The sequence below is a fragment of the Natator depressus genome, chromosome 13, assembly GCF_965152275.1.
Source record: "Natator depressus isolate rNatDep1 chromosome 13, rNatDep2.hap1, whole genome shotgun sequence".
NCBI classification, from domain to species: domain Eukaryota; kingdom Metazoa; phylum Chordata; order Testudines; family Cheloniidae; genus Natator; species Natator depressus.
This window is the reverse complement of record NC_134246.1, coordinates 19,898,635-19,910,670: the sequence shown is the minus strand read 5'-3', so window position 1 is coordinate 19,910,670 and position 12,036 is coordinate 19,898,635. Positions and strand designations below refer to the sequence as shown.

Genomic DNA, 12,036 nt, shown 5'->3' with positions numbered 1-12,036 from the left:
TGTATAAACAGACTAGGAACCTGTGGGACACGATTCAAGCCTTGTCTACAAGGGCTTTTTAGGCAGTTGTGTAGCTGCACTGGCACAAGCCCCTAGTGTAAATGCAGCGCACCAGTGTAAACTGTGATTTGCACCAGCACAGCTTACACTGCTGTGCCCCACATCTACACTGTAGGTTTGCACCCATGTAGCTACACCAATGGCTAAAACCCCAAAGCAGACAAGGCCATAGGTGCCTTGCAAATGGCATATCACACGCTTGCATCCCTAACAGCTCCATTTTTTATTTTATTTTGGCTGCAGTGCTGTATCTTCCTTTCTCACCCTGCCCCCCTTTGAAGGTACACTCTGTAAATCCTGCATATTCATCCTGGGATGCAGGATTAGTCTTCATGATCATTTCATACCCTTTGCTGAATGAAAACTACTCCGGGAACGTGCTGGATGCTGCCAGGCTGCAAAAGCATTTGATACAGAATGCAAAATGTACTACTCCCACCCTTAGATGGGGTTCCTGGGGGTCAGGAAAGATGCATATTCCGGGGGGAAGGGAGGTGTCTCAGTTTGGCATCCCTCACCTGAGCTCAATCACTTTGAAACCCCCCATGCCCCAGAGTGCTATTGTCCTTGTTTTGTTTTTTGAAAAGGGGGAAGGAGGAACCACTACCAGGCAATAAATTACAGGCCACCCCAGATATTGCTCACCTTTAATCCTGCAGGGAAGGGGTGATGGGAAGCACCTGAACCAGGGACAGGAGAGTTGATTTTTTTTTTTTTAATCCTAGGTGATTAATTTATAGATAAAGAAATATTGTAATCACAGCTAACTACTCCAGAACTATTGGATGGGGGAAGGGGACTTTAAATGCATCACGTGTAACTAGACTGCATGGAAGTCAATGAGTTCTGAAAGGAAGAGGCCTGCGTAATATAGCTATTCATTTCAAGCATACATTAAATCAGACTGTTAAATCAGCAGGTTGCTTTCAAGTACTGAAATAATGATTTGCCTAAATCAATTTATTTTGCAGCTTGAATTTCAGCGGAATCCATCTGGCATCTGCCGGGCAGTTTAGTGACTTCCTGGGGAGCATGGGTCCTGCACAATTTGTTGGTCGTCAGACCTTGGCCACCACCTCCATGGGTAAGGAACAGAAAGGCAGAGATCAGTTTAAAATGCATACTGTATGTATCACTCCCACAAGCCACCCACTAACCTGCCCAGCACCTCTCTTCCCATGCCCCAGACCCTGTTCTCAGTTTGATAAAATGTGCTTGGCTGTTAGATTTTCTTGATTTGTGTCATCCCGTTCTAGTTAATGCTATGTAAGCGGCAGCATTACCTGTCCCTCCGACACACTTCAAATACGAAAGGCAAGGTCAAGCCAAAATGGGCATCCTCTAAATGCATCTTGGGCAGCTTCACATTTCTCCGATGCGCTGAAGCACACAAACGCTCTAAGGATTTTCTTGTGGTGCATCACAACTGCATTTTCCAAAGAGGCCTCTAATTCTGGGGAGATTAGAGACTAGATGGCACTAGCCTGAGTCTCCACATCTGGGGTTAGGAGACCATAAGAGATCATTTTTGGAAATGTGGGCTTGAATCGCCCCAGAGTTACCCCCCTCTAACGCTGTGATCAAGTAATGGAGGAGGGAAACAGGCACTTTAGGCCAACATTTTTCTTGCAGTTGTTGCCAGTGCATGACATGAGGATTTTTTGAAACAGTTTAACAATCAGACTTGTTGTGTAAAAGCCTTCTTGCTATCTGATTCTCTTCAATCATTTCCGGTTTGTTATGTAGGAGATGTGGAAATTGGTTTACAGGAGCGAAATGGACAGCTAGAAGTGGATATCATTCAGGCACGAGGACTGACCCCCAAACCTGGCTCCAAAACCCTTCCAGGTAGCGTGTTTCAGTCTGTTTGAAGTGACTCAGAGCCCACTGCACCCCTTCCTCCTGGAGCACTTGAGGACAGGTAGAATATTGACTCTGCCTGGAACAGAGAATGCCTTGCCCAGCTGGGAGCACATACTGTTTGTGCTTGCTTGAAAATACAGTTGGATAGAAAATTCTTTGCTGAAAACATCTCTTTTGTAATCATATTTGAGAAGTTTTATCCTGCCATTTCTAACATGAACCATTATGATTCTACCTTTTTTGACCATACATTTTTCTTTCAGCTGCTTACATCAAGGCATATCTACTAGAAAATGGAGTGTGCATTGCAAAAAAGAAGACAAAAGTGGCTCGAAAATCATTAGACCCCCTGTACAACCAGGTGTTACTGTTTGCGGAGAGCCCACAAGGCAAAGTATTACAGGTAAGAGCACCTCTGAGAAGAAGTGAGATGTCTTCCCCTCTCTGCACTTAGCCTCCACCAAAGTATACGGAGTTTAAGGAATCAGAATAATTAACAGTAATGGGAAATATTTATGAATCAATAACTTATTGTACCAAATGCACTCAATCTGGATTTGACAAACATAGAGGAAAAATGTTGTCCTCCTATTCAGATGGGTTCTTATTTGAAACCCTGTTGGGTTACATTGGCATGTGGGTCTACTGATAAAATGCCCATTTTTCTCCATTGCCAGGTACAAAGTAGCTAAAGAATCATGGAATGCAGCTTGTTTTCATTGTTTATCTAGACTAAGAGTGATCTTCTAGGTCCAGCTCCTGCTCAAATGTCTCCTCTGCATCTGCCTTTGTTCTTTGGCTGTGATACATATACTGCCCCATTATGGACACTTCCAACCTTTCTCCTTAGTTTTAGGGGGTAGAAAAGGTTTTGTACTGTTAATTCACATCCAAATCTATTACACACAAAAAATCCTGGCTGTTGATTGGCTGGCAATGTTGGAGTAATTAGTCTTAAAGTTTCTACTGCTTATCTCTACTGAAGTGTGGAACATCGGTAGGGCCCTACCAAATTCACAGTCCACTTTGGTCAATTTCACCGTTATAGGATTTTAAAAATCATAAATTTCATTATTTCAGATATTTAAATCTGAACTGTCTTGGTGTTGTAACTGTAGGGGTCCTGTTCCAACTCTGAAGGCAGCAGCAGAGAAGTAAGGGTGGCATGGAATAGTATTATTGCCACCCTTACTTCTGTGCTGCGGCTGCTGGCGGGGTGCTGCCTTCAGAGCTGGGCACCTGGCCAGCAGCCACCGCTCTCCAGCCTCCCAGCTCTGAAGGCAGCATAGAAGTAAGGGTGGCAATACTGCGACCCCTCTACAATAACTTGGCGACACCTCGCCCACCACCCTCTTTTGGGGCAGGACCCCAGTTTGAGAAACGCTGGTCTCCCCCGTGAAATCTGTATAGTCTAGGGTAAAAGTACACAAAAGGCCAGATTTCAGTCCATGACACATTTTTCACAGCTGTGAATTTGGTAGGGCCCTAAACATTGGTTACCAATCACATCCCTCATGCAGATTAATTCATCCTGATTAGCTCCCTATCAGTCAGTAGCAGCTTCCTCTGAACTCATGTTGCAGCCAATTAGATTGCATATGCAGCTATCTGCTTTTTAACTGGCTCATCCTAGGTCAGGTTTCTTCTGGACCTCTCATTTCATCTGCCTGTCCATTGTATTTATCACCCTGGTATCTAAGTGCCAAGCAAAGTTATTTAGCACTACCCGTATCCAGTGATGAGCTGCCAAAATCTTAACAACGGGTTCCCTCTTCACCCCACGAGGGGGTCATTGCCCACCCCACCCCCCGGGACTCCTGTCCCATCCAACCCCCCCGTGTTCCTTGAAGCCCTCCCCCCAGGATCCCTGCCATCCACCCCTCTCCCCTGTCCCCTAACTGCCCCCAGAACCGGGCAGGAGGGTCTCGTGGGCCACCGTAGTGGGTGCCCACCCCCCCCCCAAGAGCCAGAGGCACCTGCCGGGGGGCAAGGTGGGGAGTCCCAGAGGTGCTTACCTGGGACAGCTCCCAGGAATCATCCGGCAGGTCCCTCTGGCTCCTAGGGGCGGGGAAGCATAGCTAGGGGGGAGCAGGGGGAGCGGCTGCTCCCCCACTGATCACCTCAAAAGTGGAGCCTTAGGCGCCAACTTCCTGGGTGCTCTGGGGCTGGAACACCCACGGGGAAAATTTGGTGGGTGCAGAGCACCCACCGGCAGCTCCCCACCCCGCACCTGGCCCCAGCTCACCTCACTTCACCTCACCTCCCCTCCGCCTCCGCCCCTGAACGCACCGCCCCCCCCCCCCGCTTCTCCACCCCCGCCCCCAGATTCCCGCGAATCAGCTGTTCGGTGGGAAGCCTGGGAGGGCTGAGAAGCAGGCGGTGGCTTCACATTCAGGCTGAGGGTGGCGGAGGTGAGCTGGGGCGAGGAGCAGTTCCCCTGCGTCGCCCCCCACCCCCTGGGTTACCTGCTGTGGTGCGGGTGGCCCTCCTCGCGCCCCCCCTGCCTGAGCTCACCTCCACCTCACTGAGCGGGAAGCCGCAGCCTGCTTCTCAGCCTACCCAAGCTTCCCGCGCGAACAGCTGATTCACGGGAAGCCTGGGGGGCAAAGAAGCAGAGCGGGGCAGCGCGTTCAGGGGAGGAGGCGGAGTGGAGGTGAGCTGGGGCCGGGGGTGGGGCGGGGAGCTGCCTCTGCGTGCTCTGCACCCACCAAATTTTCCCCTTGGGTGCTCCAGGGCTGGAGCACCCATGGAATCGGTGCCTAAGGCGCCACTTTTGGCCAGTTAAATTTAGAAGCTCTTTTAGAACCGGTTGTCTGTCGCGGAACAAGGGAGGTGGTCTCTCTCTGGAGGTGGTCTCTCTCTGCCTCCCCACAGTGCTAGGTTTCCCTGCTTCCTATTCTCTCTCTGCCCCTTTTCTCTTTCTCCCTTGTTTTCTCATTTTTTTGTTGTTCTTATTTCCCATCATCCCAGCCATCGAACTCCCATGGGTACAATGTGTGTTACTGGGAAAATGTGTTAGCAAAAACGTGGGGCTTGCAGTTTGCTAGGAATATGATTGGGTTTTGCTCAGCCTGTTTTCTCTCTAATAAGGAGGTCCACAGCTGGGACCCTGCTGCAGAGAACACTCGGCCCCCAAGGGCTCCGGAATTGCACCCTGAGCTTCCCCATCCAAATTGCTCCTCTGGCATGCAGCATCCTGATCGCTCAGGGATGCTGGTCAGACAGCCATTCAGGTAGCTAGATCCAAGCCCAGGAAGAGTTTTGTAAATCATAAGGAATTTTAACTCAATCCAGAAAGGAGAGGAAGCCAGTGGAGTATAAGGCAAATCTGTGGGATATGCTTTTATCAGCTTTTGTTCTTCGGAGATGCATTGTCACATGCTGTACAAGGTACAGCTGCTCTGTGGCTCTCATGTTTGCACCCAAGTAGAGTGAGCTTCAACAACTTACCCTGGATCACAGTGGCTAACTCCTCATCTGAGAAGAAAGGGTACCTTCTCCTGGCCAGTGTAAGGTGGGAGGGTGTCCATGTCACTGTCGCCATGAGAAGTGATGAGTCCAGCATAACCCAACACAGTGCAGGATCATGATTATCGTAGTCTGCATGTCCTCAACCTCCTCCTGAAATTTTAGTGTTTTTAAAAAAAACAACCAACCCACACCCACCAGATGCACATAAGAGATTCATGGCCATAGAGAACCAGCTGCTTTTGTGGAAAACATTCAGGAAGTATCCAACATTCTGTATGCTGATTTAAACTCCACACACCCCATGTGTCTGACAAGATGGATGTTGGCCTTAGTCAGCAGTCACCTCGCCAGTCAGTAATTCTTGATGATCGATGGCTGTGCAGGACAGCCCATGGCACATGTCATTTAGAAACCTTGTGCCCAGCTACAACCATCAGTGCTGAGTGGGGCAGTGAAAACTATTTGCCAACAAAAAGTAACTAAACACAGGCAACAGAATGATGCCCTCTGAGATGTTTCACTTAGCTGGGGAATAGCCCAGGTAGCTGGCTCTTAGCAGGAGAGCAGTACTCAGGGAATGACATACGCTGAGCTAGCAGGGTGGGATCCTTGGACAGAACTCGGTGGTTCTGCTATTCCCAAGCCCACTCCACTTGAATTATGCGACTTAAAAAAGGCAGCTTAATGTCTCATTGTAGCTTATTCAAGGAGAATAAAAATAGGGGCTGAATTCTATGCTAATTTATATCCCAGCCAAACCACTGACTTCAGTGTCTAGCTCCCCTGAATTCTAGCTCTCTGAATAATAATTTGACTTAATTTGGCATGTATCTTCTCCCCTCCCCATTACTGATACCTTACAGGTGAGGCAGCAGCTCTGCCCTGAGAAAGTTGCAATATTCTGCTAATACAGAGACTATGGGAGGAAGCTGGAAGCTGCTAGGGATTAGCCAGATGGCACCATTCATCTTCAGTCATCATCATCATCACGCTCATCCTCTCCTCTGCAGAACCGAGGCCTCACTCTGAGGTCACTGATCACCTCTGTCTTGAACCAAATGGGACCATTTTGATTGTGTACAAGCTTCCAGTTTGTTTGTTTGTTCTTTCACTGCGATGGCCCTTGCTGCACCTGTTGTACCATCCATTGCGTCGTAAGTGTGATTCTGCTTTCACCGCCACCTGTGTCCTTGTCAGCCCTTTTTCATTAGGTCTCCCTTGTAGTCTTGGAGACTTTCTTCCCCCTGTCTGTTCTCCTTTCTCTCCATGTAACTCCAAGCATGCATCTTGTATTGCAGAGCTAGTTTGCTAATCCGTAGCTTCTGGCCTGTTCTCCGGGTGAGTAACCATGGGTCATCACCATATGTTATGTTTCACAAGGCCTGGATGCAAAAGCAAATATGGAGCTTGCTCTTGGTGCTGCTACTTAGTCCTCTGACAGCTAATGTCTAACCATGGTTTTCCAGTTCAGTGGACCCATTTCTGCCATCTCTCTCAGCAGGCCTCTTCTGTGACATTCAGTCTATTCAATTTCCACTGTAATGCTTGCACAAAAGATCACTTAAAATACTTAAATATTGATATAAACAAGTATACTGCCCCCTGAATTACAATGTGATGAAACTTGCATGAACATCTGATCCACGTACAGGATGCTTGCACAGGAGAAACTTCTGAGGGAGCTTAAGTGCCTAGAATATTTGTCTTTTTATAATTGTCACTTATTACTTTATCTGTAACCCTTCCTTGCATTGTATAGTACCTTACTCCAGGAGTCATTCCACTGAATCCTGTCGGAGTAGTCCTGGTACTGCTCAATGTAAGTGTATCAGAATCTGGCCCTTATTTTAGCAGATCCAAACGCATCTAAAATCACTAGACTTTCCCCCCGATTCTTCCATTCCTAAAAAAGGCTTAAATGACTCAAGCAGTTTGAAGGAGAAATGAGCATCTGGTCTCGTTCGTGTGTCAAGCTTCAGGCTAATGCAAAACTAAAAGAAAAACAGAATATATGGGGCCAGATTGTTCCTCTAGATCCACGCTTGATTTGCAGACCTCCTGTCTCTTCTCACTGTTACTAAGGCGGGGAGTTAATTGAGCTCTGGCTGAAAGATTCAGCTCTAAGAATGAATTCAATATTTTTTAAAAATTCTTTTTTGCTGAGATTCTTGTTAATGGGATTGTGCCAATCAGCTGGCAGGATCAGGGCCTAACCAAACAAGGGTAGGTGACAGGAAGTACTGGTATCCCTATTTTACAGATGGGGAGATAAGGCACAGAGAGACTTGATGTCCCTGTCCAATGTTGCAGGGTTTGTTACAAATTCTGCAGAATATTTAAACCCGAGACAAAATACACACACACTTGAGAGTGCTCAGATTTTTTTTTTCTGGGGAGAAAACAAATCTTACAATATTAAGCTTTGCAAAACCATATAAAACCATAAACTTGGGGCCTAATAGATGCAGTCGCTGATTTTGTAGCACAAGCCCAACACTTTTTCTAAAGTCTCTTATTTTATTTTGAATGGGGTGTGGCAAGGTGTGGAGATTTAGGACTGTATTTTCCACGATGTAAAAAGTGGATGTCTGATCCATAGCCCATGAAAGTCCAGGGGAGTCTTTGGATTTACTTGAGTGGGCTTTGGATCTGGCTCAGTGTGAATATCTTTGTCTTTTTCAAAAACTAAAGTATGAATCTCCTGGTGCTCTTTACTTGAGAACTAACTGTGGTCCCCCCTCTCATTTCCAAGGTGATAGTCTGGGGGAACTATGGACGCATGGAGCGCAAACACTTCATGGGAGTTGCCAGGGTTCTCTTGGAAGAACTGGATTTGACAACTTTAGCAATTGGCTGGTACAAGCTTTTCCCTACCTCCTCGATGGTAGATCCCACTACAGGTCCACTTCTGCGCCAGTCTTCACAGCTTTCCTTGGAGAGCACAGTGGGACCCTGCTGTGACAGGTCTTAATGAGCAAGGAAGGGGGGAACTGCTTCTGTTTTTTAAACATGCTGTCAAGGTTTTGTTTGCTGGAACTCTGACCTCAAGTGCATTGCATGTTCAATCAGTTCTTGAGGAGCTGGAAGAGTGACCTTAGATAGAAGATAAGGGGGAGGGCCGTATGCCCTCTCCATCCAAGTAGCAGGTGCCATGGGGCATGAGTCCTAGTTGTGAAATTATACATACACCTCTTGTTTCACTTCTCTGGCTGTCATTCATGCACCCCTGTTTCAGATCAGTATTAACCCTAAAAAATTGCAGCAATGTTTTTTTGAGCAGGGGAAGATATTTTTCTTAATTTTGTTTCAGAAATTCATAAAATACAGATTTTGTGGGGTTTTTTGGTTTTGTCTTGGTTTTTGGTTTTTGATTTTTTTTTTTGGTGATGCCTGAAAGATTGGAAAGCAAACATCTGATCTGAAAAGAGCAGGAATTAACTGTTTAACAGGATTTTTGTTTTTTATAAGATCTATCTCCTTAAAAATCATAAAAAAAAGAAAAGAAAAAAGGAACTACAACTGTGTCTTTAGAAAAAATTCCACATCCAAGAATCACGTTAGCTATAAAACGATTGTTGCCATGGTTTTAAACTGTGCCAAATTACCAGCAAGTGTCTTTAATACAGTACTTGGCGAACACTGCTGCTGAAGCACGTTCGATGGGAATACAAGTGGAGTACGCTTTGGTTAGACCGGACAGTTCTAATGGAGGAGGCGAGCTAACAAATTAGCTGCAATTCTGGTCACTGGAAATGTGAGTCAAACATCAGACTTGCAGTTTGAGATGTGATTTACTAGCACATTGTCAGATACGACGTTTCACAATTTACAAACCCCCTTAGTTTTTGCTGCTCATTCCTCCATCATGGTGGTTTCTAGCTTCTGCATTCTGTTCCTTCTTTCTGGGTACATATCTTGTGAAGTGCCACCTTCCTCTGCTAACATGCTATACTGTGGACTGACCTGAAATAATACCGTTTTACTCTACTACAGGAAAGGAGATTTCCTTTCTTGACAGGGTGTAGCAAAGAGAAACCTCCGTTTGCCACCCAAGAAGGAGCGCTAATGAGCACATGCCCCTCCTCACTTTAAAAAAAGAGTTGTGTTGCTTAATGCAATCCCAGTAACACACAGGCATTGTCAAGTGAACCGAAAGAGAAGGATGCCTTCCCCAGAGTACAGGCACAGGAGAGCGGTTGGGGAAATCTACCAGACATAGTAGTCACAGCATGTATATTTTGTTGATTTAAGAACAGCAAAAAGGCACATCAGGTGTTAATTGTAGAGCAAATCCTGTAGGTTAATGCAGTAAAGAGAAGTACTGTACTGTACATTCGATCAACTGCTAAGCAAAGAGCAGCTTTCTCAAACAGTACCATGTGCTAGATTAGTGGGGTATTTCTCTAGATCATTCAGGTGATTCAAAATCTTATGCTTGGAGACACCCATTCCCCAAAACTGTGGAGCATTTTTAGGAGTCTGGAGTATCTCAAAGAGTTTGTGGCAGTTAAGCTTTTTCTACTAGGGGTTTTTCTCATAATTTTTAATGAAGACTTGACTGCTGTCTCAAAGTGGTTTGCTATTCTAGGTGCAAGGGAGTATTTTGTTCTGTGATTTCAGAACCTGAGGTCCCATGTAATGTTTAGGAGCCAATGGATTCTTGACCTGTCACTGCAATGCACTGACAGCTTCTCCATGCAGACCACAAATAAGTAAGAATAAAGCATCGAGTTGTATAAGATGGAGAACGTAGCTGCTTATTGTTATATCTTATCTGAGGGACTTAAAATTATTCTGAAATAATTACAGAATAGTAGCAAAAATAATGGACCCAACAATATGCTTTGTAAACATTGATGTAATGTTTGGGGGAGGGAGAGTACATAAACCTGAGAATTTTAAGAGTCTTAAAGTGGCAAAAGCTCCAACATTTCAGTCTGATCTCTTAATTTCCTTCGACAAATATGTCTCTAGCCTCAGTCTAATTATTTTTTCTAACTGTATTAGGCAATTTCTATATACTAGCTAAAGAAAGTTTGTTGCATGCTGATCAAACTATGTTGTGGCTCTATTTTTAAAAAAAAGCACATTTACCGTAATTCAAGTCAACACCTTTTCCTCTTGGTATGTAATAAGTACTAGGCAATATTGTACAATATGTGTATGAACTAGATTAGATTAGGTAGATTTAGTGGTTTGTAGCACTGGATCTTTTAATAACTATGTCTTTAAAAGGACTATGGAAAAATATAAATACATTCCAAACCTGATAACTGAATGACAGGGGTTTTATCTTCAGTTACTTTGAAAATTTTATATGGGTATTTTGTTTGGATACTATTTACCTGTATAACAAGTTAGTAACATTTTATCTGTGTCCAGTAAGAGGTATGCAATGTTTTTCCCAAATCTTTTTAATTGGGAGTGGGAGGAATTAAATATGCCAGAAAGCATCTCAAGAAATCTGCTTTTGGGATTAGCAGTTGGAAAGCTCAATTCCTCCATGAATAGCAAATTCCACATTTTGGGGTCCCAATTCCTCCAAAAACTCTCCAAGCTCAAATGTGATTAGTTTAGTTAAATATAGGACTATTCAACTCTATAGACTGTCTTGTTTGTGTTTTTAATCACATTAAAAGGTCACTGTCAGGTTAAAACTTCTATTTTTAAAAATATATATTTTCTTTTCTCTGTTATTTTATTAACACCAGAAATTATTACAATTGAAAACCATGTTAACCATCTATTTTATGCTGTTTTGCTTATCTTCTGCATTTCTCACAACTTGGATAGTGATAATGGACTAGTCAGTTTCATTGTTTCTTGTGCGCGAGGGAAATGCTACAGTGTCTGGGTTTCATACACTCAAGGATTGTATTTACAGCAAATAAAAATGTTTTTCACTAGGATTAAAACAAAACAAATCACAGAAACCCTTCTAATGGTTCACAATCAAAGAGCTTAAGGCCAGGGGAACCATTATGATCATCTACTTTTCTAGCAAAACCTCCTGCATGCCTCAAGTGGGATAATTTCACCCAGTACTTCCTGCACTGAGCTCAATAACATAGTTATAGAGAAAATCTTGTAGCTAGCTATCCTGTCTTGATATAAGGACTCCAAGTGATGGAGAGTTCAACAGGGTCTTACGCTGGGAAAAGTTGATTTTTGCAAAACCAAACTTTTTGCTCAGATTTAACCTGACAGTGTCTAAGATAATGTGATATGGTAGCTCTAACTTCTGCTCTGGTCACTTTGAGTTTGTTAAAGTAGCAGTTGACTACAGCATTTAGCAGCTGATTAGAGCGGCTAGCATCTGAAACCTGAACAAAGGTCGACTTGTAAAAGACAAAACAGTTGTTTTGTGTCTTAAATCTAGGTGTTAATTATGTTTTGTTTTTAAGCAAAGGAATTGATAATGTTTTTGATCTGTTTCAGAATAGCAGCTGTGTTAGTCTATATTCGCAAAAAGGAAAGGAGTACTTGTGGCACCTTAGAGACTAACAAATTTATTTGAGCATAAGCTTTCATGAAAGCTTATGCTCAAATAAATTTGTTAGTCTCTAAGGTGCCACAAGTACTCCTTTTCTGTTTTTGATCTGTGAGTAAAGATAAGGGGTGGGTATGGGGACAGATTGTTGT

General features: G+C 44.3%; 1 protein-coding gene across 1 annotated transcript in view; it reads left to right on the top strand.

The window, feature by feature from the left end:
- Positions 1-8,783, top strand: part of RIMS4 (regulating synaptic membrane exocytosis 4) — an 81,954-nt gene extending 73,171 nt beyond the window's left edge. Inside the window, exons 3-6 of the mRNA XM_074970166.1 lie at positions 1,032-1,144; positions 1,807-1,908; positions 2,187-2,326; positions 8,147-8,783. Of these exons, the coding sequence (XP_074826267.1) occupies positions 1,032-1,144; positions 1,807-1,908; positions 2,187-2,326; positions 8,147-8,365 (574 nt within the window). The 3' untranslated portion in view covers positions 8,366-8,783. The remainder of the gene's footprint in view (positions 1-1,031; positions 1,145-1,806; positions 1,909-2,186; positions 2,327-8,146) is intronic.
- Positions 8,784-12,036: the final 3,253 nt, after the last annotated feature.